This window comes from Drosophila mauritiana, chromosome X (genome assembly GCF_004382145.1).
Source record: "Drosophila mauritiana strain mau12 chromosome X, ASM438214v1, whole genome shotgun sequence".
NCBI classification, from domain to species: Eukaryota; Metazoa; Arthropoda; class Insecta; order Diptera; family Drosophilidae; genus Drosophila; species Drosophila mauritiana.
Genome location: NC_046672.1, coordinates 3946220 through 3969406, shown reverse-complemented (window position 1 = coordinate 3969406; position 23187 = coordinate 3946220). Strand labels below are relative to the sequence as shown.

At 47.8% G+C, this 23187-nt stretch overlaps 5 protein-coding genes across 8 annotated transcripts; 2 read left to right on the top strand and 3 right to left on the bottom strand.

Moving 5' to 3' along the window:
* Positions 1-1514: 1514 nt before the first annotated feature.
* LOC117147017 (pneumococcal serine-rich repeat protein) lies at positions 1515-12101 on the bottom strand. Of its 4 annotated transcripts, none has more exons than XM_033313701.1 (8): positions 11261-12101; positions 10876-11192; positions 10147-10808; positions 8767-8895; positions 7952-8689; positions 7315-7782; positions 3438-7206; positions 1515-3328 (listed from the first exon to the last, which is right to left on the bottom strand). In XM_033313701.1, exons 3-8 carry the CDS (start codon positions 10744-10746, stop codon positions 3258-3260), a joined length of 5775 nt encoding a protein of 1924 aa, XP_033169592.1. In that variant the 5' UTR covers positions 10747-10808; positions 10876-11192; positions 11261-12101; the 3' UTR covers positions 1515-3257. The 4 variants fall into 4 exon arrangements, with proteins under 4 accessions (XP_033169592.1, XP_033169594.1, XP_033169595.1 ...); XM_033313703.1 differs by having other exon boundaries at positions 11747-12101; XM_033313704.1 differs by having other exon boundaries at positions 11906-12101.
* Positions 12102-12166: 65 nt separating this feature from the next.
* On the top strand, positions 12167-14334 carry LOC117147019 (histone acetyltransferase Tip60). The gene is made up of 5 exons (XM_033313707.1): positions 12167-12350; positions 12418-12544; positions 12599-13823; positions 13925-14137; positions 14204-14334. Coding segments are annotated over exons 1-5 (1626 nt in total). The 5' UTR covers positions 12167-12290; the 3' UTR covers positions 14205-14334.
* LOC117147020 (augmin complex subunit dgt4) lies at positions 14259-14993 on the bottom strand. The gene has a single exon (XM_033313708.1). It carries the CDS (start codon positions 14903-14905, stop codon positions 14339-14341), a length of 567 nt encoding a protein of 188 aa, XP_033169599.1. The 5' UTR covers positions 14906-14993; the 3' UTR covers positions 14259-14338.
* A 398-nt stretch (positions 14994-15391) lies between these two features.
* LOC117147018 (tRNA (cytosine(34)-C(5))-methyltransferase) lies at positions 15392-18189 on the top strand. The gene is made up of 3 exons (XM_033313706.1): positions 15392-15595; positions 15672-17496; positions 17555-18189. The coding sequence occupies exons 1-3, from the start codon at positions 15536-15538 to the stop codon at positions 17911-17913; spliced, it is 2244 nt and encodes a 747-aa protein (XP_033169597.1). The 5' UTR covers positions 15392-15535; the 3' UTR covers positions 17914-18189.
* Positions 18190-18414: 225 nt separating this feature from the next.
* LOC117147021 (thymosin beta) lies at positions 18415-23053 on the bottom strand. The gene is made up of 4 exons (XM_033313709.1): positions 22893-23053; positions 19226-19361; positions 19040-19153; positions 18415-18898 (listed from the first exon to the last, which is right to left on the bottom strand). Exons 2-4 carry the CDS (start codon positions 19359-19361, stop codon positions 18759-18761), a joined length of 390 nt encoding a protein of 129 aa, XP_033169600.1. The 5' UTR covers positions 22893-23053; the 3' UTR covers positions 18415-18758.
* Positions 23054-23187: the final 134 nt, after the last annotated feature.

The following is a 23187-nucleotide window of genomic DNA, read 5'->3' as shown; positions in this document are numbered from 1 at the left end:
TTGGTCTGTTGGCCGATGCCTCGACCTACAAACTCCAAGCTCGAGCCACCCTCGTCTTACGAAAAAGGCGGTTTACTATAAGCGGGGAAAATGAATGTCCGATTATCCTGACTGATCCTTCTTCGTATGCCTCTGTGATTTTCTTTGTCTCGAGTCACAATTTACTATTTATATACACATACACACAACTACAATATATATATTACATAAATACACACATAAGAAACTTTTTTTTGTGTTTTTTTTTTCTGTTTGTTTATAAGTAATTTATAATATTTCAGTATTATGTTCAATTACTGGCCTAGCGTATAATTTAATTTCATTTTGTTTTCCATACCCTCATATATTCGGTTTTGTGTATCTTGTTTCTGTTCCTCGTTAGTTCTCAATTGTCTAAAATTGTTGCAGTGTACATTGGCTTAGTTTGACTTAGTGGTTGTACATATATAACACTAGTTTACACGAAAGATGTACGTCTTTAAAACACGTTTCTTAGACTAATTTGAGTTTGCTGAAATTAAACATGTGTATTCTAAATAGAACAGGAAACTGATTTGATATTTTCGAAAAGAGCGTTGGATGTGAAAGGAAGTAATGTTTACTGGCGAAAAACAAGAGAGAATGCTATAGTCGAGTTCCCCAACCATCACATACCCGTTACTCAGCTAGTTTGAATGCGAACGCGAAATTTCATAATTTTTCTGGTATATCGATAGATATTGGGGAATAAATTAAAACATTAATAAATTGTTTATAAGTGTGGGTGTGACAGTTTTGTGCTGTATGTGGGCGTTAGAGTGGGCGTGGCAGCATTGGCAACAACTTATGCTGAGTCTATGTCTAGAATCTGTATGCTGAATCTCGACCTTCTAGGTTTTATAGTTCCTGAGATATCGGCGTTCATACGGACAGACGGACATGGCTAGGTCGACTCGGCTATTGATCCTGATCAAGAATATATATACTTTATGTGGTCGGAAACGTTTCCTTCTGCCTGTTACAACGAATCTATTATACCCTTTTACTATACGATTAACGGGTATACCATAATAACCAGTCGACCATAAAACACGTAATATTTAAATAATTTGTTTGAAATACAATTCACTAAACAATTTAAGACAGGTTATTCCATTCGCAGGTTGGTATTAATATTCGTATGATAAACCTATAGTAAGCTGGGTTCGGATACACATTCGCTTTCAGCAGCCTCCAATTAATTAGAAAATTTAACGCTCTTTAGGGTAACCGCCAAAAGGCCAAATTTGTAAACTAGTGTGTGTTTCCTTAATGTGTGTGGTAGAGATACAAATATTTCATATATTTCATATTCATATCGTCGTCCTCCTAGCAACTCAGTTAAAATTCTCCTGCTCTGACTTTTGATTCTGCTGCGGATGGCTAACATGGTTTAGAGCAGCACAGCAACAGCTCTGGCCGAGTGTTGCATGCGGATTTTTAGAGGGTCAAGGGGTCAGGACTCGGGGTTGAGTGGTGTTGAATACATGTCCCGCTTTTCGGCATATTACTTAAGTTTTATTTTCAAAATATACAGCAATTGAAGCAAAACAGTTTCACATATATCTAAAAACATTTCGCAATGTTTGTTCTGTTTATTCGGACATGCCCACTCCCTGGGCATTCCAAATGGGACTTCTAAATGTTTTAATGATTAGCTTTAAATAGGCTTTCTCGATTCGTACTTTAGATACTTTAAATTAATGATTTATTTCCGTAATTTTATTCCGACTTTTGTTCACCTAACTGCTACCTGCTGTTACATACTCGATTTTAAACGGTTAACGTTTAAAATCGGTTAACGTTTGCGTTTTTTAAAAAAAAGTTACGTTAATAGATCCACGTATATAATGTATATTCCTATTGATAGCAATTTAGTTGCGCTTTTTATACTTACGAGTTCACTTAACGCTTATTGTTTGTTTGTTACTCCGTATCCACCTTCGACTCCAATTCATTTCTCTTTCTACCGAACTTTTTCGTGTTTGTTACTTTTAACTTAATTCTTGTTTAAATAGTTACGATATCTATACTTCTATACCCTCGGAGAGACCTTCTGAGGCTCTCCCAGCTAAACGGCGGCATTTTTCGTAAGTGCATTATAGTGTTTTTGCCGGTATTTTGTGGTTCTCTGTTTGCATTCGGTTATTCGGTAACATACTCTCCTCTTGAGGCTTATTTATGGCTAGCCGGAGCAAAGAAGCGGCCTTACATAGTTTACTTTAAATAGTCGTTATCATACACACATATCAAATATCTTCCGTGGGGCTTTCTGTTTTGCTCTGTTCTATTATTCTGTTCTGTTTTGTTCTGTTTCTACTAATCCATAACACAGAGATCGAACTGCCTACACGACTTCTGGTCCACTATGTACACGCGACGTTGACTCGGTCTAATATCTAGGATTAGGATTTCCTCCAACAATGCGCCCAAAAATTGGGCATATGAAACAATGACGAAAAAACGTTTGAATAATTGTATAATAATTATTAAAGTACAATAATAGTAATAGTAATGGTAAAACGTTGCGTTTTCGGGATCCAGAAGGTTGTAAATTAACAAAAGCAAATCCAAATGCTTGATTGAACATCACTATCTGACCATCGCATCCTGAGGCGACAAAAAAAAAACGTTTAAATCTCGGTCAACTTATGTTAAATAAATATTCACTTGAAGCTTTCGTAAGTTCACTTGATTTAGTTATGATTTCCTTCTAATTCACAGCTTAACGCTCTTCTTCTCTATTAAATCCCTTCTTCAATAGTTAACCTATTGGGCATGCGGCACCGGAACCCGAGCCGACAGGATCCTATACTCCTAGGCTCAGGCACACGCATGCACTCACACTGGAAATACAAACACCTGATGATACTCCTTGACAACGCTGACCCCATCGGTTAGATGTCTACCCTGATCCACGGCTGCAGCGCTTGCCAAAGTAAATCAATAGTTCGCCTATCGACTCGTTAAATTAATTAGCATTAAAGCGTATCGTTATTGCAATAATATATAGTGTGTGTACGATATTGGTATATATAAAAACGATGGATTAGCAAAAAAAAAAAACGTTTAAACTTTTAGAACACCCTATTCCAACTAATCTGCTCTCCTAATTTCAGCCGACGTTGGATGCTCTCGTTAGATTGCTGCCGATATTGCTGACGTTGCTATTGTGATTGACGCCGATGTTGCTGATTTCGATTTCGCTGACGCTGCAGCGATTGCTGTTTGTGTGGTTTCTAGGTCTCCTGCTCCCGCTCTTGCTCGTTGTAGTACGTTACGTACTTACTGTTGGAAATGGCATTCCAGGCTGCAAAAGTGCACAACGATATGTTAATAATGAGGCAATAGTTGATGTTCGCAAAGGTGTGTGAATAAAAAAAGAAAAGAAATAAGAAAACCCCAACCCGAATACTCACTCTTGGCGATGTAGTCGACGATTAGTTCCGTGTTGGTCATCATCGCCGGACATGAAGGCGGTGGCGGTGGCGGCTGCATTGAAATATCCTCCGTGGCTGCATCCGCCTTAAGATCGGCCATGAAGCTCAGTTCCTGCAGGCTCTCGTCGTCCTCCTCCTCGTCTTCGTCGTCGTCGTTGTTGTTGTAGGTCACAAACACAGGCAGAACCATTTTCGCCTCCGGATTGGGATTGGGAGTCGCCTTGGTCTTGACCTGCGGCTGCAAGGCGTCCTGCTCCTGAGAGTTGCTGCGACTGCAGCTGGTGCTCCGGGCAGCAGCGGCAGCACGGGCTGCGGCTATGATGGCCGCCTCGATGTCGTTGCATGTTTCCAGCTGTTGCATCGATATGGAGTTGGGACTCGGCAGCGTCTCCTCGCTGCTGCTGGCCTTGCTTAGGAAATTGTTAACGTGCTCCTTAATAGACGTGTTGGCGGCAGCATAGATGCCGCTGTCCCCCGACTGATTGGCCACTCCACCAAGCATACCGGAAACGGACGCCAGACAAGCGGCGCCGTTGCCGCCCGACGATGATGAAATCGAGACCGAGGACGATGAGGTGGAAGTGCTCGCCGATGCGGACGAAGCACCCGAGGGCGTGGACGAGTTAATGGGACTGGCGACGCTGGATGAGGTAGCGGTTGCCCCCGCATTAGGTGACGATTGTGCCGCCTCTGCAGAAATTGAGAGCATGTCAATGCTGGCTGAGCTGTTGACTGCATCCGAAGCCGCACCAGAATCATTCAGATGCTGATCGCTGCTGGCGCTGACATCCTGCTGTCGCTCTTGCTTCTTCTCTGGTCGTCGTCCCAGGCATTCCAGTTCCTTGTCCAGATCTTGGTCCACGTCTTCGGTGTCATCTTGGGTTACATCAGATTCCGCCTCAGTTTGCTGTTTCTTGTTTGAAGACTGCTTGTGCTGGCCCTCCTCCTCCTCATCCAAGTTGTCGTCGAAGAGCTTTAGCTCATCCTCGTTGAAATCGCCGAATATGAACTCATTGTTGCTCCTGCCTGCTTCGCGATCATCGTTGAGTATGATCACAGCACGCCTGGCTGCGGTGGCCTCCAAAACGGCTCCGGCTCCCTTGGCAATGCAACTGCTACTGGGCAGCTTGTGGATCCCGCTGATCAGCTTCTTGGCTCCCTCGGTCTGCGTGGCAGCCGTGGTCTTTTGTGTAGTAGTAGTGCTGGTGCTGGTGGTCGCCTTCGGCGTGGTGGAAATGGACAGACTGATTGACGGCACGTCTTGACTAGGCTTCGTTGACTTCTTGCTGCAACTCCTGCTGGGAGATAGCTCCTTTGGCTTGGTCTTGGCCTTGCTCGAGGGTAAAGCTGCTATAGAAGTAGAAGAGGAAGTTTGAGTCGAGCCGTGTGTCGAGGATGAGGAATAACAAGGAACTGTAACTACAGCTGGAGCTGTAACTGTAGCTGTAGCTGAAGCTAGAGCTGGAGCTGAAGCTGTAGCTGGTGCTGTAGCTGGAGCTGAGGCTGCGACTACGGATGAGGTAGTTGTTACAGCTGCTGACGGTGATACGACAGAATGGGCGTTATCTGCCTGCTTGGCTGCCGCTGCAAAGTTGTACAACGAGGAGGACACCGATGCCGAGGTGGAGGCTGCGACGGCCACAGACACGTTGTTGGTGCTATGCCGCTTGACGGTCTTTTCTAGTGCCGGATACTGTTGATCCAAGTTGCTGCTGTTGCAGCTGTAGCTGGTGTCGTGCTCCACGCTCTTGGATTTCTGCAGAGCTGGCGGTGAGCAGGATGTGGAAGAGGTGCTGGCGGCAGAACTGCTGACACTGCTGATCATGGAGGCTGTTAGGGTTGGCGTGACCATGCTGTAAGCCGGTATCTGCACCTGCGCCAGCAGCTCCGGCGAGTTGGTGGACTCCGCATCGCTGCTGCTGCTGGGCGGCGTTGCATTGAGACTCTGCGAATAACTGATAGAACTGGACGAGGATGGTGGCGTATTTTGGTTGCTGACAACCGTCGCCTGATTGGCTGCACCTCCACATGCAGCCCCTGTCGTAACAGCACCTGGCAGCTCCGGGAAATCGGGCCGCAACTTGGATTTGCCGCCACTCTTGCTCTGCATCTTGTCGCCCAGCTCCAACTCGGTGTCGCTGGCCGTGGCATTGTTTAGAGCCTCCTGCTTGTTCCGGGCGATATCCGCATACGAAATGGGGGCTGCAGCATTGTTGTTTTGCTTGGCCTGGCGTTGACTGGCTGCCGGCGCCCCCCGTTGTTTGTTGTTGCCACCGCCAAGGCTCTTCTTCTTACCCGTCTGGATGGGCAGGGAGTGGACCGAGTCGAGATCACTGGAGTCAGATTTCTCCGATGGCGGCATAGACGACGTAGACTTGCGCCGTGAGCTATCCACCTGATTCGAAACCGCCGAGCCGCTGTGATGGTGATGATGGTGGTGATGATGGTGGTGGTGATGGTGGTGCTGCCCCTGTGGCACCTGGTAGTTCTCCTGGTACTGTTGGCTCTGTTGCTGCTGTTGCTTATAGTTGACACTGCCTCCACCATTGTTGCTGTTGTACGTAGTATAGTAGTGCATCCGCTGGGACATAATGTTGGAGGACGCGGACTTGGTGATCTGCTGCATGCGCTGTAAATTGCCGCCCGTGACGGCAGCTGCAGCCACGGCCGCATCGTCCATGGTAACAGCACGCTGCTTCTTTGGTTTCTTCTTCTTGGTAACCACATGGAACTCAGCGGTCTCCGACAAGACGGTATTCAAGGCATCCAGTTCGGACATGCGCGACAAGGCGGGCAGCGCCAGCGGCAGCTGCTTTTGGCCCACAGTCTCCAGCTCCGACCAGGCAGCGGACATTTCCTGGTGGTCACCCAGGTACTGCAACTCCTCGGTGCCCCAGGACCGACGCTCGCCCTTCCGCTGCTGCGTTCCTGGATTGTTGCTGTTGCGCACTTGCACCGTCGGCGTCGACTGCTGTTGCTGCTCCTTGTTGCAGTTTTTGTTAATATCCGCCACGGATGCCGAGTTGTGCTTGCCACTATTTGAGGAACCAGAGGCCGTCGACGACGATCCGCCCGAGGACGTATTGTTCGTGCCCTTCTTCTGGCGCATCATCTCCGTGGTCGCCGACTGGCGCTTCAGATCGTCCACCTCCATTTTTGAGCATGTGCGCAGCTCCTCCAACGAGTTGCTTTTCTTAAGCTTGTTTTGCTTCTTGCGCTCCTTCTTGCGCTGTCCAGCGGCACTGTTTCCGCCACCGTTGACATCGTTTTCAATGTACTTGACGAGCTGCTCAACAGGATCATTGCCCCTATAGCCGGCAACCGACTCCACATCGACGGTGGTGGTGTTGCGCTCCTGCTGCGACTTCTTCTTCGCCTTCTGCTTGGTGGGCTGCTGCATGCCAATGCCGATCCCAGAAACCGCTCCAACCGCGCCTCCGACCGGTGCCTGTTGCAACTGGCTGTAGGATGCAGCCACCGCCGCCGCTGCCATGGCCGTTGTTGTAGTGTTGGTTCCCGTTGAGAGCAGCGTGGAGACGCTATTCTGACGGTGAGCGACAGTAGAGGTGGGTACACTGGATCCCACCGTGGTGGTTATTAGAGCTGTGAACTGGTTTCCGTTACCGTTGCCGTTGCTACTGCTGTCGACAGCACTGGCGCCACTGGAGCCACTGGCGCCACTGGCTCCACTGGCTGCACTACCCCCGAAGCCATCGCCCAATGCATTTCCATTCTCGTCTAGCTGTCGCTGTAATAAAATAACAAAAAACAAAGGATTATGATGTAAACATTCGAATTCTCGGAGTTTGTATTAGCAGTCGAAAGACCTGTAATTGTAACCCTTATGTTTACTCACCGTAGTCGTCTTGCCACCCATTGGCGCAGCTGCCACTGCCGCTGCGGCGGGGACCATGCGTCCAATCTTCGCAGGCCGCAGATCGGTAGACAGTGAGTCAGAGCAGTTGCCACCGCCAGACACGGCCGAGGAGGAGGTAGAGGGCTTGCTGCCCTCCACGGCAGCTGGTGAACCTGCACCGCCGCCGTAAACTGAGGAGCACGCCGTGTAGTTGTCGTTGAGCGACACGTAGCCGGCCTCTACCTTGCGCTTCTCCTCCTCCAGGCCGAGACCAAATTGTCCGGTGAGGGCGGCCAGGTATTGTGCCTGCTGCTGCAGCTTCCTCCTGGCAGAGAGCTCCAGGACGGAAAAATGCAACCGGTCGTCGATTAGGAACTTTTTGCCGGCACCGGTGTACCTGGCCTCTAATGGCTTGTCGTTTAGGGCGTCAATCAGAAACTTCATCGATGGGTTCTGAGGATCCAATTGCTATACATGAAATGGAAAGCAGGAGAATTAGCAATGTATGATATGTACACAGCCCCATCTGCATGGATCCCAAAATCACGTCAAATTTTAAAGGTCAGAGTATAGGTCGATGCAAGAAGTTTGTCTCTTACAAACTCGTCCGTTAGTCGATCTACTTAGCATCGCTTACCCCTAAGATGTTGTCGTCTTGGACGTCGCTGGCACCGACAACGGCCCTGGCACCGACACCCGTCGCATCGTCCACGTCCACGTCCAAGTCAAACTGATTGCTTGCCTCAGCGTCGGATGATTGAGTTAACAGGCTGCTGCAACTGCCGGTGCTGCTGCGGTAGTGGTGCTTGTTACCAACCGATCCCGAAAACGAGCCCCCTGCAGCTTCCGTCGAAGGCTGAGCCTGCTGCTTATTCTGCTTGGCTTCCATGGCAGACGATGCCGGCTCAAAGTTAACACTGCTGGGCAGGCTGCCTCCTTCGCGCTGCCGGCCCGAGACGTTTAAATTCTTGATCTTTTTGGATGCGGATGCGGAGGAGGTGGCGTTTTGGTTGTGCTGCTGTTGCTGCTGCTGCTGTCGGCGATTGGAGCGGCCACTCAGCTGGTAATCACAGTTGAAACGTTGGGTTGCTGCCGCTGTCGCTGCTGCCGCCGCCGCTGCCGAGGTTGTGGCCAGTTCGCTGCGGTGCGCCGCCTCAACGAGATCCTGCAGGGAGCCGCCCTGCTTGTGCCGCTGGCCGGGATCCGTTGACCGATGATTGGTGGAGTTATAGCTGCTGTTGTGCCCTGCACTGCTGCTGCTCCCGCCGCTCGAGCCTGTTGCACTGGACGTTAGTGCGGATGGGTTGATTGTGAGGCAGGATTTAATGGCACGATAAGAGATCTCTTCGTCGTACTCAGCCTTTTTTAGCATTTGCTGCAGGCGTAAAAGACGTGAAGCAGAAATATTTATACACACATATACATGTTGCACATACATGAGCCAAAACTTACCAGAAATCGCTCGCTCTTGTTCTTCCTATCGCCAGGATTTCGATACCAGTAGGCCTCTTCGAGAAGTTTCTTCAATGATGCGTCGTCCAAATCATTAAAATCACTATCTTCCCAGGTATCGTACTTTGTCTGCAAAAGCGTCAAAGAACATATTCGGCAATTAGTTTTGCGATTTTTTCGGACACCAACACGAACTCATATGCGTGTAAAACATTAATCGCCGCGACTTAACCTAAAAAAAATCAAAAGAATTCTCAGCTCCACTTATTCCAAACACATGCCCTTCCGAGTTCCTTATGCGAACTGATGAAGTACCGACCGCAGAGTAATAGAAGTATTAAATGGCACACGGTTCTAGTAAATAAATGCTGTACATACGCACACACAAATGTACTTTATGGTGTTGCACACGAACACAAGAAAACAGAAAAAAAAAAACAATAACTGAAATCTAACGGGAACAGACGAGAAGTTTTTGTGGTTAATGCCACGGATGTCGCCAATGCTGTTATTAGATAAACAAACGCTTTGCGGTTTTATCCGTTCCTTCTGCCTGCCCGATTCGTGGTCTTGATTTTAATAATTATCGACGCTGGTCAAAAACCGACTGTGATCAGAAATCGAAGTTCCTGTGTGCGCGAACACTTGATCGGGTCAAATGTAACGGCACTATTTAGACAGCCACAATCCCAGTTGGCCAGAACGAGATGACCGTATGCTTATATTTCGAATTCCTTTGCCCTTAACTTCGTAAACGGTACTTTGGCTTCTATTCGCATACATGTATGTTTGTATGTGTTCATTAGGGAGATGCAATTGGTGTGGCAATATTTATTCTTTCTTTTTGAATCAAATTTGGCTTTCGATAAAACAGTGTTTTATAGCCAGTCGTAGTAGTCGGAGTAGTCGGCATCCTAAATGTGTTTCCAAAGGTCGTGTTTTAAGGGGATTTCGGCATTTTCTTAGTCAGAAAATCATTTTCGAACAACGTTAATGGTCCGCAAGCGTAAGAATCTATTTTAGTTTCTAGTTTAGTTTAGTTTTAAGCAATATTGATGTCTAATTTATATACACTATCGTTTTGGTGGTAATACTGTAACTCCACCTGAAATCGAAATTAATTTCAAAGTTAACGTTTCTTTAGTTGTTTCTCAACTTAGTCGCCCTGGTAGAGCTCTATTCAAGCCTGCCCATTTATAACTAAGATATGAAAGTCCGAACCCCATAGAGCCTCATAACTCCAGGACGCACACAAATGTGAAATTTTGCGAGTAACATAACGATACCTTTTTCTTAATAAAACAAATAACTTAACTCGTTTTCTGCTTAACATGCACTATATTTCCACCTTAAGATGCAACTCAGCCAGAGTGCACTTACCTTTTTCTTCTTCTGTCGCTTGCCGACATTCTGATCGTCCTGGGTCTTGCCCTTGGCAGTGGCCCCGTACTGGAGAACCCTGCGGTTTGGTCGCGACAGTTCAGCGCTGGGCGAATCCTTCAGCATGGCAAAGACCTGCGAGAAGGACGTATCGCCTGCTGCTGCTTCTGCTGCAGAGCATTTGGCGGCGTCTGCCGTAGCGTCGTGGTTACCAGTGCTATGGCTACTACTAGGGGATGATGACTTCTTGGGGTCACTACCGCTGCTGCTACTGCCGCTGGTGGCTACATGGTTGGCAGCCACTGGTGACGCTCCTTGGCTGTCCTCGTCTTTGGCGCCCTGGTTCCTACAGGCCTCGTCAAGCTGCGCGTCCGCCTTGGCCACATGGTCTGACATCATGGTCATGAGCTGCTCCTGTGGGAACGGCGTCGGCGTCGTTTTGGTGACGGTGGTCGTCGTGGTGCTCTCGCTCATCGTGCCAGCGGCAATAGAGACGATGGGCGTGTCCGGTATGATCGTTGGCAATTTGGCAGCTGCTCCACCAGATGCCACACGATCCGCCGGTGTGTCCGATGATGACGGCGCTTGTTCATTGTTCATCTTCTTTCGTTTGGTGGCATGCAACGAAGGAGAAAAACAAATGCCATTCGAATTCCTCGAATCTGTTGGGGGGTGGTGGGAGTTTGTTTTAGTAAACGGGTATATTTCGTATTTCCATTAACTGCTTACAAACTGTTTCTTCTCTTCGCGATGTTTTTAGGTAGCCCAGCTGCCCAGCCGCCGTGTGGTTGCCACCGCGACTGCAAGTGCTCTGCAGGCTGTTCCGCCGATTCCTACCGATTTCTCCCGACTTCCAGACGGCTTGAGGCACAGGGGAGCCCACCTATTGCGTATCAGTTTGGAATCCTGCTGCACTTGACAGGCCTGTCGTCAGTGGCTCTCCTCCGGCTCAAACCTTGCCAGCGGCATTTACGTAGGTTCCTGGGCACGGAGATGCGGATTGCTCGCAAACAGACCGGAATACGGAAATGTGTGCGCACGGATATCTGCAATTGATTGGGAAATGGGGATGAAGCTGAGACTAAAACTGAAACTGAGACATTGGACCACTGACTGAGTGTTTTGCAGCATTTGTTGTTGTTCTGGTCATGCGGACGAGCGACAAGGGGCGGTGGGTGGTGGCAGGTGCGTCTGTTTAGTCTTTGGCGACCCCTTGCGGCCCACTGACTTTGAATTTCTTTAACAAGCACTGGTCTCTTTCCATATTCATTTTTTTTTTTGGCTAACAAGCAGTGTTGCTAACTGCGCTGCGTGCCAGGGTTGACAAATGCTGTTTGTTGCATTAAGGGGCAAGTCGTTTAGGTTGCTAAATCGGCGTTTGCTCTAGGCTTGCATCTACTAATCAACACGAGATTGCTTGCCCGTTTTGCAACTAATTAGTGGAAAATGACCATCGAGTTGGCAGCCCTGCGGCTGTTGTCAGTGGCAACACTATCGCAAAACACGTCATTTTGACACAGCTTTTTCACCAATTTCCGTCTCAGCTCGTCAGCATTGGGGCACTGCGGCACAGTTGTCCAGAAGTTGTGGTCACAATTACCCAGTAACTGAAGTTTTTCGCTGATCGCAGTAGTCATTTATTGATAAATACGCCAGTCGATGACAGCTGTATAACTTTCTGCGCACTCACACGAGCGCACACGGATGTACGCACCCACACACACGCACACAAATTTACGCCTGTGTACATTTCTCTGACCTTCTCAGCGTTTTTATTTTTTGGTTTGGCAACTGAAAAGAAGGGAGCACATAACCGCGCACTCAAGTTCTAGCAACTGCATTTGAGTCGAACGGTTGTGCTTAATATGTTACAGCTGTCTGTAAGCGGGCGAAATTGCTTAATAGCACAGTAGGCACATGAGAAAAAATACCGAACCCGAATTGAAAAACTCTTTGGAATTGTTGTTGTGTTGTGCAGCACTTTGAAAAGGCGATGCGACGCTGCGCAGCACTGCCCATGTCATCGACATTTTTAAACCGCTGATTCACTGTGACGCTAATCGATTGGTCGATAGTTCTTTCCGTTTCGCTATCTGGCAATATTGCTGTTTTAGGGGAAAAAAAAACGAGTAAAATATAAACAAATGAAAATTAACCACAAATATGAGTTCGACGACGATGTGGCCTCCATATGCGAGTCAACGGTGGGTTCCGCTACGCCTTGGCGTGTTATGGGTGTTCATTCTAATGGTTTTAACCGCAAACATGCAGGCCGCCCTAACCGAGGGATGTCGTTTGCCCGTCAGGATGCACAAAACGGACGACTGGCCACTGGCGGAGATTGTGAGCATCAAGGAGCTGGATGGGCGCCGGCAGTTTTACGTGCACTATGTGGACTGTGAGTACCGGGTCGTTCAGTGAGAGCATATATATTATAACCGCCAATTCGCAGTCAACAAGCGCTTGGACGAGTGGGTCAACGAGGAGGATCTGTACACGCGAAAGGTGCAATTTCCGCGGAGGGACGGCTCTCAAACAGGCACCAGCACTGGAGTGACCACGCCCCAGCGCCACCATTCCCTAGCGGGCAGCGTTTCTCGGCCTACATCACCACAACACACTGGTTCGGGGGCTCTGGCAGCCATCCCCCAGACTCCTACTGGTGCATCAGGGAGTGTTCCTCCCCCTGCTGGCATTCCGAACTCTGTGGCTCCACCAGGAACACCCAGCAGTGGGGGAGAGCTTGTGAATGGCAACAATCTGGCCGCAGCCCTTCAGAAACGCATCAATCGCAAGCGAAAAAACCACGGAGGCTCGGCCCATGGACACCACAGTCTGACTAGTCAACAGCAGCAATCACATCCGCATCCTACAACTCCGCAGACACCTACGGCTACGCCCGCGCATGTGACCGGCGACGGTTTGATAAGCGGAGCGGCCAATGAGGATGGTGATGGATCGCAGGATGGCAAGACGCCCACGCCGAGGCAGTCGGGCAGCATGGTTACGCACCAGGATGACGTGGTCACCCGCATGAAGAACGTGGAGATGATCGAGCTGGGCAGACATCGCATTAAGCCCTGGTATTTCTCACCCTATCCGCAAGAGCTGTGTCAAATGCCCTGCATCTACATCTGCGAGTTCTGCCTGAAGTACAGGAAGAGCAGGAAGTGCCTGGAGAGGCACCTGTCCAAGTGCAATCTTAGGCATCCGCCGGGGAACGAGATCTATCGCAAGCATACAATTTCCTTCTTTGAAATCGACGGCCGCAAAAACAAGGTGTATGCCCAGAACTTGTGCCTGCTTGCCAAACTCTTTCTCGACCACAAGACACTCTACTATGATACCGATCCGTTTCTCTTCTACGTTATGACAGAGTTCGACTCGCGCGGCTTCCACATAGTAGGGTACTTCTCCAAGGAGAAGGAGAGCACCGAGGACTACAACGTGGCATGCATTCTCACAATGCCTCCGTATCAGCGCAAGGGCTACGGCAAGCTGCTCATTGAGTTCAGCTACGAGTTGTCCAAGTTTGAGGGCAAGACGGGGTCGCCGGAGAAACCATTGTCTGATCTGGGTTTGCTGTCCTATCGATCGTACTGGGCGCAAACCATACTGGAGATATTTATCAGCCAAAACCCGAGCACGGACGGCGAGAAGCCCACCATAACTATAAAGTATGGCTAGTTCTAAGCTTAAAGTAATACATTTTCAATCCACAGAGATTGTGCTTCATTGGCGAACCATAGAATCATGCTCCCAAAACTTTTCTTCACAGCGACATCTGCGAATGCACATCCATCAAAAAAGAGGACGTTATCTCAACGCTGCAGAACCTGAACCTAATCAACTACTACAAGGGCCAGTACATTGTGTGCATCAACCGGGTTATCATCGAGCAGCACCGACGAGCAATGGACAAACGCAAGATCCGCATCGACTCAAAATGCTTGCACTGGACACCCAAAGACTGGTCCAAGCGCTCCAAATGGTAATCTCCTCATCTTCTCCCTATAAATAACTGAGTTTAAATGTGTGAATGTGTTTTTTTTTTTAGATTTCCGCTACCAATATTCTTCATCGGATGGACCTGGCTTCGTTGTAGCTTATAGTTTTCATTTACAGTTTCCGTTTTTAATGTTATAAACTAGTTTATATCATACAATATCATATATACTTTTGAGACTACCGGCTAGTTGTTTGTTTCTCGCGGTGGAAGAAGGTCCTCCACAAGGCGGTCCATTGCCTGTATCATGCCCATCTCCATACCATTCTCCAATCCATCGACGGCGGTACGCAAACTTCTTAGAGCTTCCTGGTTCTGGGCGAACTCCCGTTGCTGCCGGCATAGATTTAGGCGCGGTTTGTGGGTGGTGTTCAGATGCTCCAGGCACTGCTTCACATCGTTGGAGTCCAGAATGGCGGGACGCAGATCACTGCCCAGTTTGGATCGCAGACTAGCGATATCCTTGGCCGCCTGTTCGACTTGATTCACATCAGATACACGATGGGCATCCACGGCCGCTTGCAGGGCTCCGCACTTCAGGAGCCTCGCCAACCGCCCAAAGTCCCGCTGATACTCACACTTGGCGTCCAGCCAAATGCGCACTTGCTCCTCCACCTGGCGCTTTACATTGCGGCTGTCTTCCTGAAAACGGCGCATCGCTTCCAGGTGCAGCAGGTATTGGATGTCGTCCATGGTGCCCTCAGTTGCTAATGCTGGAGGTGTGGTCGTGGTGGGAGTGGGTGGAGTTTCCATTGTGGCTCACACAAATTTCTTAGTTTTTAAGTGGGAAATTCGGATTCGATTGCCGACGCTATCGCTTTCGCAGGTGCTATCGGAAACATTCGATATCAGCTAATGGCGATTTTTTTAATTATAAGCGCGTAGCTATTCGGGTCAAATCTGGCTATTAATAGCTATATAAAAAAAAATCTTAAAATATTAAGAAAATGTAAACAACAAAATATGTAGATTTCCTTATATAAACTAACAGATTATTCGAGTTTCTAGACAACTGAATTAAGTTGTTTGACTTTGCTTATCGATAGTTGGGAAACCAGATCTTATTGATTTTGGGGCTAAAAATGTAAGCTATGCAAGTAAAGTTAACGTTTCAATATAAGTCAAGTCCTTACACCACTCTTTCGGCACGAAAAACAAGTACTGTAAAAAGTATTTCCCTTTCAATTCAATTTCACTTCTTTAGAAGCATATTTCACCTTTCCTTCCAAACACCAAATGTCCGGCGACTCTCGCGCGCCAGTGTTGCCAGTTAGCCGGCGAACACGTTTTAATTGTTCGTTTCGTTTAGAAATATAAAATCGCTTGCTTAGTTCTTTTTAAACGTATTCGGTGGACTTAATAACTTGGTCTTGATATTGATAAATGGGTCGAAACAGGAAGCAAAATGGTTTCGCGGCTCGCAAACGTCAAAAGCGGGAGATTGTGAGTCACCTCAATTTGAAAAAGAAACATTCCACGTTTTTAGATTTTATTGTTAAATATACTTTCTGTCGTAAAGGGTTCCAATCGTCCTGATCGTCAGGCGCTGCCGTATGAGGAGATCAAAAGGGATAATGCCTTCTTCATCAAGTACTACCAACTGCAGAAGATCTGCGCTACCGAGGAGGAGTGGACGCAGTTCCTTGCGTCCATCAGGGACAACCTGCCCACTACTTTCCGTGTGACAGGCTTTAGGGACGAGGCCAAAGCCCTGCTCTCCATTATTGAGACGCAGCTATTCACCGAGTATGTGAGGGCGGTGGCCGAGCTTCACCAGAAGGCGCCCGAGGATGTGGAACGGCCGCTGTGCCTGCCCTGGTATCCAAACGGGCTGGCTTACCAGCTGCACCTCACCCGCAAGGACATTCGACGCTCGGAGCCGCTCTACCGGCTGCACAACTTCTTAATTGTGGAGACCACGGCGGGCGGCATCAGCAGGCAGGAGGCCGTATCCATGATCCCGCCAATTGTCCTGGATGTGCAACCCACGGACAAAGTTCTGGACATGTGTGCTGCGCCAGGTTCGAAAACAGCCCAGCTCATTGAGGCTCTGCACGCTGCTCCCGAGGAACACAAGATTCCGCCCGGCTTCGTGCTGGCCAACGATGTGGACAACAACCGCTGCTACATGCTGGTTCACCAAGCCAAGCGCCTAAACTCGCCCTGCTTGTTGGTGACCAACCACGACAGCAGTGCCTTTCCCAATCTCCTGACCACGAAGCCGGACGGCTCAAAGGCGATCCTTAAGTTCGATAAGATCCTGTGCGATGTACCTTGCTCCGGCGACGGCACACTGCGCAAGAATCCAGACATTTGGCTTAAGTGGAACCTGGCACAGGCCTACAACCTCCACGGCATTCAATACCGCATCGTACGTCGTGGCGCTGAGATGCTGGAGGTTGGCGGCCGGCTGGTGTACTCCACCTGCTCACTGAATCCCATCGAGAACGAGGCGGTGCTGCAGCGGATCATCAAGGACGCCGACGGTGCATTGGAGCTGGTGGATGCGGGGCACCTGGTGCCAGGTCTTAAGTACAAGCCAGGCATGACCGATTGGAAGCTGGCCACCAAGGAGGTGGACCAGGTCTTTACCCGCTTCGAGGAGGTGCCTGAAAGCCTGCATACCATTATACGGCCCGGTATGTTCCCTCTGCCGGCCGACGAGATGGCCAAGATCGGGCTGGAGAAGTGCCTCCGCGTATTGCCGCATCTCCAGGACAGCGGCGGCTTCTTTGTAGCCGTGTTGGAGAAGCGTCGTCAGCTAAGCTTCGAAAAGAACGATGTGGTGGAGGTGGTGCAGCTGAACGAGACGGCCAAGCAGCCTGCAGCTGAGCCGCAAGTGGACGAGAATGGAAAGCCCATCGAGGAGAAGTCCGTTCCGTGGGGACCGCAGCGAAAGAAGCGACGTCTGCATGGCTACAAGGAAGATCCTTATGTCTTCTTCGGCGAAAATGACCCTGACTACGAGGCGATCAAGGAGTTCTACCAGCTGGACGAATCCCTTAGTCAACGATGTCTCTTAACTCGCTGTATCACGGAGAAAAAGAAGAACATCTATTACTGCTCTGACCCCATCCGCGATTTGGTGCTCAACAACGAAAACCACATCAAGATCATCAACACGGGCGTTAAGACATTCGTGCGCTGCGAGAACCGGCACACGGTGCATCCCTTCCGATTGGCCCAGGAGGGCCTCCAGACCTCCAATGCCTTCATGGGCCGCAGCAGGAGAATCCAGGTGGAGCGGGAGGACCTGGTGATGATGCTCAATTGCACTGATCCCACGCAGCCGCCGTCGACTCACGAACTAAAGAAAGAAACCCAGGAGCGCTGCAAGGAATTGGGTAAGTTCGACCGGTTCCTATGCTCTGACGGTGGGCTAATAATGGTGTTCCATTTCAGGTGTGGGCAGCTGCATACTTAAGTACGTGGACCAGCGGTTCACGTTGTACACTGTGGGCTGGCGGGGCACCTCCAGTCTGCGCGCTTATGTCCAAAAGGACGAGACCATCCACATTCTTCGCCTGCTGGGCGCTGATCTCAGCAAGTTTGAGACCAATAAGTACGAGGACGCGAGAGTGGCGGCTGCTGCTGCAGCGGACGCTGAAGCCGGCAAGAGTGCCGAGGCCGAGGCCGATTCCTCCGGCGATGGTTCCGCCACGGAGTTCGCATCCTCTGGCAGTGGCGCTGTTGATGTCCCAGTGGCCGCCGAGACAACAGGCACACCTATGGACACCGAAGTGGTGGCCACCAAAAGTTAGTGTTTGTCGGGAGTAGCTATGACATCTAGCATTTAAGCAAAAGCATATATAAGCATATTTACCACGAATCAAGAGTTTATATTTCCCGAATTTCAACCATGTGTTTCTTTTATTATTTGAGAGTTTTTCCGGACCCGGAGAGAGCAAAAGTCGGTGCAGTTTTAGTACGTTTTTGTTATAAAATGTTACATTTATGTTTTTATTTTTCCCAGTATAAATATATCGTATGTAAAGTATATAAAAAAAAGTTCATTAAAAAATTACACATACTCTTTATATAGATGCTTTTCTACCGTATTTCTTTTTGTTTTTCTGTTTTATACGCTTCATACGTTTTGCGTGTCTTTTAAAAAGTATTTCTCATATATTTGCTGTCTTTTCTTGTGTAAATGTTCTTGAGTGAGTTGGCTGTCGTATTGCTTTGTATCTGCGTTTTATTCTTCCTCTGATGATGATGTGTGTGTTTGTCGTGTGTTTTGGAAACATTTATGCACAAATATATATGGGATAGACGAATGTTTATTTTATGTTAATTACGCTGTAGGAATGAGACTGGCTCTCTTGCTTGTTAATACAAAAAATATATATATATGTAAAAATATTGCAAAAAAAAAACGGACAACCGAAATACGATAATAGTAAAATACTTTTGCTATCACGCGCATGCGCAGCGGTTCGAATAACTTGGTAGCAGTTGAAAAATGAGAGGGAATAGCTTTATACGTATAAAGAGTGAGATGCGGCGAGTCGAAAAAGAGAGATGGGGTGACTGAGGATCAGATCGGATCGGATCGGATCTCAGATCTCGGATCTCGGATCGGAGTGGACCACATTGGACCCCCATTTTAAGCCTGCTTCTCGGCCTCGATCACCTCCTTGGTGGGCAGCACGTTCTTCTCGTTGGTCTCGGTGTGCTTCAACTTTTTCGCATCAAAGTTCTCGATGCCGGCGATGAACTGATTCTTCTCCTTCTCCTGCTCGATGGCTGCAATTTGAGGTTGAGAAATAGAGAAATAACAACACAATTACAGAGCCTGCATTGGCCATCTAAGGCAGGCTGCCTTTTATGGCCAGACCATATGTATGTACAATATGCCACATACTAGATGGCCTACAATGAACGCACCTTCCTTATCGGGCAACGGGTTCTTCTCGTTGGTCTCCGTGTGCTTCAAGTTGTTCTGATTGAAGGCGGTGATGCCCTCGAAGATCGACTGCTGGGTCTTTTCGGCAGCCACATCTGTGAGCCAAGGGGATTAGACTTCGGTGTTCACGGTTTCGGCCTTTTACCAACCAACAATAGCCAACTCACCTTCGGCGGTGGGAAGAATGATCTTCTCCTGGGTGCTGGCGTTCTTCAGTTTGTCCTGGTTGAATCCCTCCAACTGGCTTTTCAGGTTCTCGGCCACCTTGGGCAGATCCTTGAGTGCTGGTGCTGGGGCGGCCATCTAAACACAAAGTTTTTTGATGAATTTCAAATTACTTGCCTTGATAGTAAACGTATCTATTCATTGGGATCATTTCTTTTTCTTGTAGCTTTAATTGCTGATCGATCACTAGTTAAGATCTTCGTTTCAGTTTGCTAACACACCCAATTGATATGGGAATTATGATAGTGGTTTCACCTTAGATAGCAAAGTCTTAGGCACAAAATTATAAAGAATATTGATACTAAAATAATAGTACATGGGAAAAAGGAATTTAAAGACTACAACAAACGAAGCATACAAAAAGTTACTGTTACAGTTACTGTTTGGCTTGGCTCGCCTTTTTGTTAGCTTATTAACAATTGAAAAGCAAACGAATTTCCCATGTAAACATTTCAAGTTAGAAACAACAAATCCAATTGGAGCCAAGCCGGAAGAGGATATCGATGTTATTGGTGAGTAAGAGGAAGCCAACTTTCCGATTGACAATTTGTTGTTCTTCAATGTTTGCTTTTGTTGATACTGTGTTGCGCCTTAATAAATAATTCATTTTCTTTAAACAGAAACGTAATATCTCTTTGTTGACCGTCGATTTCTCAAGCGATAGCCATATGGAGAAATGTGGGGCGATAACGATGACTCAAAGGCACGCACACACATACAGGCGCAGCAAGGACGAGTCATGTTAGTGTGTGTTCCTATCACAAGCAGGGAGAAAGAAAGAGGAAGCGGTCCGGAGCGGAGAGAGCGAGGAGTTCAGCGAACCTTTCCAACTGGAAACAGATTAAGACTCCAATTCGCTTTGCTGCCGTTCTTGGCCTTTGTTTTTTAGCACTGGCATTCTTATCAGAAGACATGTGTACTTGGTCGAGCGGTTAAACTGCATTTTATCACGTTTATTTTTAGTTGCGAAATTCGAGTGTGCGTGCCACATAGCATGCCCCCGAGTTCCAATCAGAGTTGCGCCGGACAATGAATCCTCTTTGTGCACCGATATCTTATTGGTATCAAGTCATCAGTCGGATTGGGACTGCATTGCATTCGATTGAACAGCTGCGCTGAAATGCAATCGGTACAAGGGCAGCGACCGCACCAAAAGCAAAACGGAGAAGAAGCAGAGAAGCGGAGAAAAGGCATCGCGAATCTATATTTATTTATTTGCACATTTATGGCCATAAATGGTCGGAAAGCTGCGCCTCAAGCCGCTGGCCAATCACGTTGATTGACTAACTGACTAACGGCCGCCGATTTTCCCGCTCTCCCCACTTCCACTTCCCCCGGCGCAAAAGCGGATCGCTCGGTCCGCTCGGTTCATGCTGCACTTTTATCACGAATCTAGGCCCGACTTGCTGCAATCCCACAAATATTCCTTACTCCTCTGACCAATCCAAAAATCAATTGATTTGGAGCAACTGATGATGATTAATTCAACATTATTTGGCCCGCTAATCTTTGTTCTGATAATTCTGCTGTGAATTGCTCACAATTCTTTATCGGGACCAAAATAACAGCGGTGAGCCAATAATTAGAAAACGGCAACTGAACAATAAAGAATATCTGCTCCAGAAATGATGTTTGCACATTCTTTTCAATATGTAAACTCATTGGGAAACTATGTTTGATTGCGGTAACTGAACGTCCAAAGCTTTACAACATTTATCAGTTGTGACAATCGATCGCTTCAAATGCATAAACTTGTATATTCCTATTTGTAGACATGGTGTTTTAGATCGCTCCGTTTGAAGTTCGATTAATTGGTCATCGTGTAAACGACGAGTTTCTTATTAGTCAGCTCCTTGCACGAACAAAGGAGAGGCCAACAACAACAACGTCGCATACATACAAAGTGGGAGCGATGGCGACTCGGGGCGGCGAGGAGGTGATTTTCACGGAGGTGGGGGCAATGAAGTTCGCCGTGAATCAACTTCCAACTTCGAAATTCGAAATATGGTCGTCCCGCTTAAAAGCCGCCGATGAATCACCGCACATTGCATACATACAAACATAGATATGTACGTATGTATGTACATATGTTTGTTGGTGAATTTATCGTTGCCCACGCAGCTGTGCTTTTTCTCCGCCCGACTTTGTAAGCTTTTCTTCTGCTTTCTTTCTTCCTGTTTTGGTTAATTCCCTAACAGATATACACACATATCAACATATGTAAATCTTTTGGCTCTTTTCGAGGGTGTGAGTGAGACGGCGCCAAGGGACCGTTAAAAACAAAAGACACTGAAATTTGTTGGGAATAAGAATATGAATATGCACATTTGCACGTATATACGTACATAAAAGACTTACATACATATGTATGTAAAATAAAATGAGTCAAAGCCGCTGATGCGTGGCAACCAGCCGACGAACGGAGTGCAAAAAGGAGGCGAGAAGAAAGGGTGGAGATAGCGGAAAGCAAAGGAGCTGGAGCGCCGGAGAGATGGGGAAATGAGAAATGACAGACACGTCCGCTTTGCATTTACACCCTCAACTCCTGCAGAAATGCACAAGTGTGTATGTGCAGCAAGTGATAGACAGAGAGAGAGAGAGAGAGAATGAGAGGGGGGTGGCAGAGCGAAAGGGAGGCGCAATCGGCGACTTGCAATGAATTTTAAGCACATTGTAGTTGCGCACATTATATACACATTTTATGCAGGCGGCTGCGTTTAGTCATATATTCAATTTCAAAATCGCTGGATATTGGATATCCAAGTGACACAGCACCACGCCCAGCACAATTCGCCACTCGCCAGCACACACATCGCACAGTCGAGGTCGCACAGATAGTGACTTCATCCTTGTGAAATGTACATATCTATCTTTCCAAGTTCACTTTTCGTTGCTATTCGCCAGCAAGAAGTGCTCAAACTTAGTTGATTTAAAAATGGCTCTACTTTGGATTTGCGAGAGTTTCACGAACGCCTCTTTAACAATTCAAATTCCAAGTTCCCTGGACTAATTACTGCTATATTTGCAAAGTCTGCGATACTCAAGGCACTAAATGAATTAATTAATTTGCAGGACATAGTGTCACTTCTCTCGTGCCGCTCACTGTGGGGGAGGATATTGGCCATCGACAACACATGCGCCCCGCCCAAGTACGCACACATATGCACATGCACATGCATACACACACCGGCAAGCAGACGGCAGAAAAAAAGAAGTGAAAAATGCCGGCCGGCACAAGCACACACACATACGCGCAAATCTGAAGTTTGAGCCACACAAAAAAAACAAAAAATAATAGTCAACAATAGGGGCGACGACAAAAGCGCTTCAACAGCTGCAGAAAAAAGTTACAAAGTAGCAGAAAAGAAATGGAAACGAGGAGAAAGAGCAAAAAGTAACGGACTAGACCAGCACAATAAATATTTATAACAAATCCGCTGCCATTTTCGCAATCAATGAAGAAGCGCAGTCAACAAAAACCAGTTAGGATTCCCCAATTACCCCTGCCCCATCTTACAATGGCAAAAGCGAAATTACCGGCGATCCCCCAAACTTAACGAAAATCGACATAAATCAAAATTTCAATCTGCAAGTGGAAATGAAACTCACCTTGATTTGGTTTTTTTTTTTGGATTGGCGAAGCGGACTACTAAGCTGTGATGCTGGCGGGGTCGGCCTGATGTATGTCTCTATGTATGTACACTTGGCGAAGCTGGGCCCTTGATGGTCGCGAAGCGGAGCTCTCGACGTCACAAATTTAATACTGGCGCTCGGCGGTGAGCGCCGCTTTTTATATGGTGGCGATACTATCGCGTTTGCGTGGCTGCGACGTTTTTGCTGGGCGGTTGCGTGGTCACACTGGGCCCTGTTGGTGGTATTTGTATATGGTCACACTGATAATTTG

What these genes read in the sequence shown, in the direction of transcription:
- LOC117147019 (XM_033313707.1), top strand. Translation starts at nt 12,291, where the DNA reads ATGAAAATTAACCACAAATATGAGTTCGACGACGATGTGGCCTCCATA. An exon ending in TTACGTGCACTATGTGGACT is followed by an intron (nt 12,545 to 12,598) that starts GTGAGTACCGGG and finishes GCCAATTCGCAG; the next exon opens with TCAACAAGCGCTTGGACGAG. An exon ending in AAGCCCACCATAACTATAAA is followed by an intron (nt 13,824 to 13,924) that starts GTATGGCTAGTT and finishes TTTTCTTCACAG; the next exon opens with CGACATCTGCGAATGCACAT.
- LOC117147020 (XM_033313708.1), bottom strand. Translation starts at nt 14,905, where the DNA reads ATGGAAACTCCACCCACTCCCACCACGACCACACCTCCAGCATTAGCA.
- LOC117147021 (XM_033313709.1), bottom strand. Translation starts at nt 19,361, where the DNA reads ATGGCCGCCCCAGCACCAGCACTCAAGGATCTGCCCAAGGTGGCCGAG. An exon ending in CATTCTTCCCACCGCCGAAG is followed by an intron (nt 19,154 to 19,225) that starts GTGAGTTGGCTA and finishes CTTGGCTCACAG; the next exon opens with ATGTGGCTGCCGAAAAGACC. An exon ending in CCCGTTGCCCGATAAGGAAG is followed by an intron (nt 18,899 to 19,039) that starts GTGCGTTCATTG and finishes CTCAAATTGCAG; the next exon opens with CCATCGAGCAGGAGAAGGAG.
- LOC117147018 (XM_033313706.1), top strand. Translation starts at nt 15,536, where the DNA reads ATGGGTCGAAACAGGAAGCAAAATGGTTTCGCGGCTCGCAAACGTCAA. An exon ending in AACGTCAAAAGCGGGAGATT is followed by an intron (nt 15,596 to 15,671) that starts GTGAGTCACCTC and finishes TCTGTCGTAAAG; the next exon opens with GGTTCCAATCGTCCTGATCG. An exon ending in GGAGCGCTGCAAGGAATTGG is followed by an intron (nt 17,497 to 17,554) that starts GTAAGTTCGACC and finishes GTTCCATTTCAG; the next exon opens with GTGTGGGCAGCTGCATACTT.
- LOC117147017 (XM_033313701.1), bottom strand. Translation starts at nt 10,746, where the DNA reads ATGAACAATGAACAAGCGCCGTCATCATCGGACACACCGGCGGATCGT. An exon ending in AGCGACAGAAGAAGAAAAAG is followed by an intron (nt 8,896 to 10,146) that starts GTAAGTGCACTC and finishes ACGCTTTTGCAG; the next exon opens with ACAAAGTACGATACCTGGGA. An exon ending in ACAAGAGCGAGCGATTTCTG is followed by an intron (nt 8,690 to 8,766) that starts GTAAGTTTTGGC and finishes TTACGCCTGCAG; the next exon opens with CAAATGCTAAAAAAGGCTGA.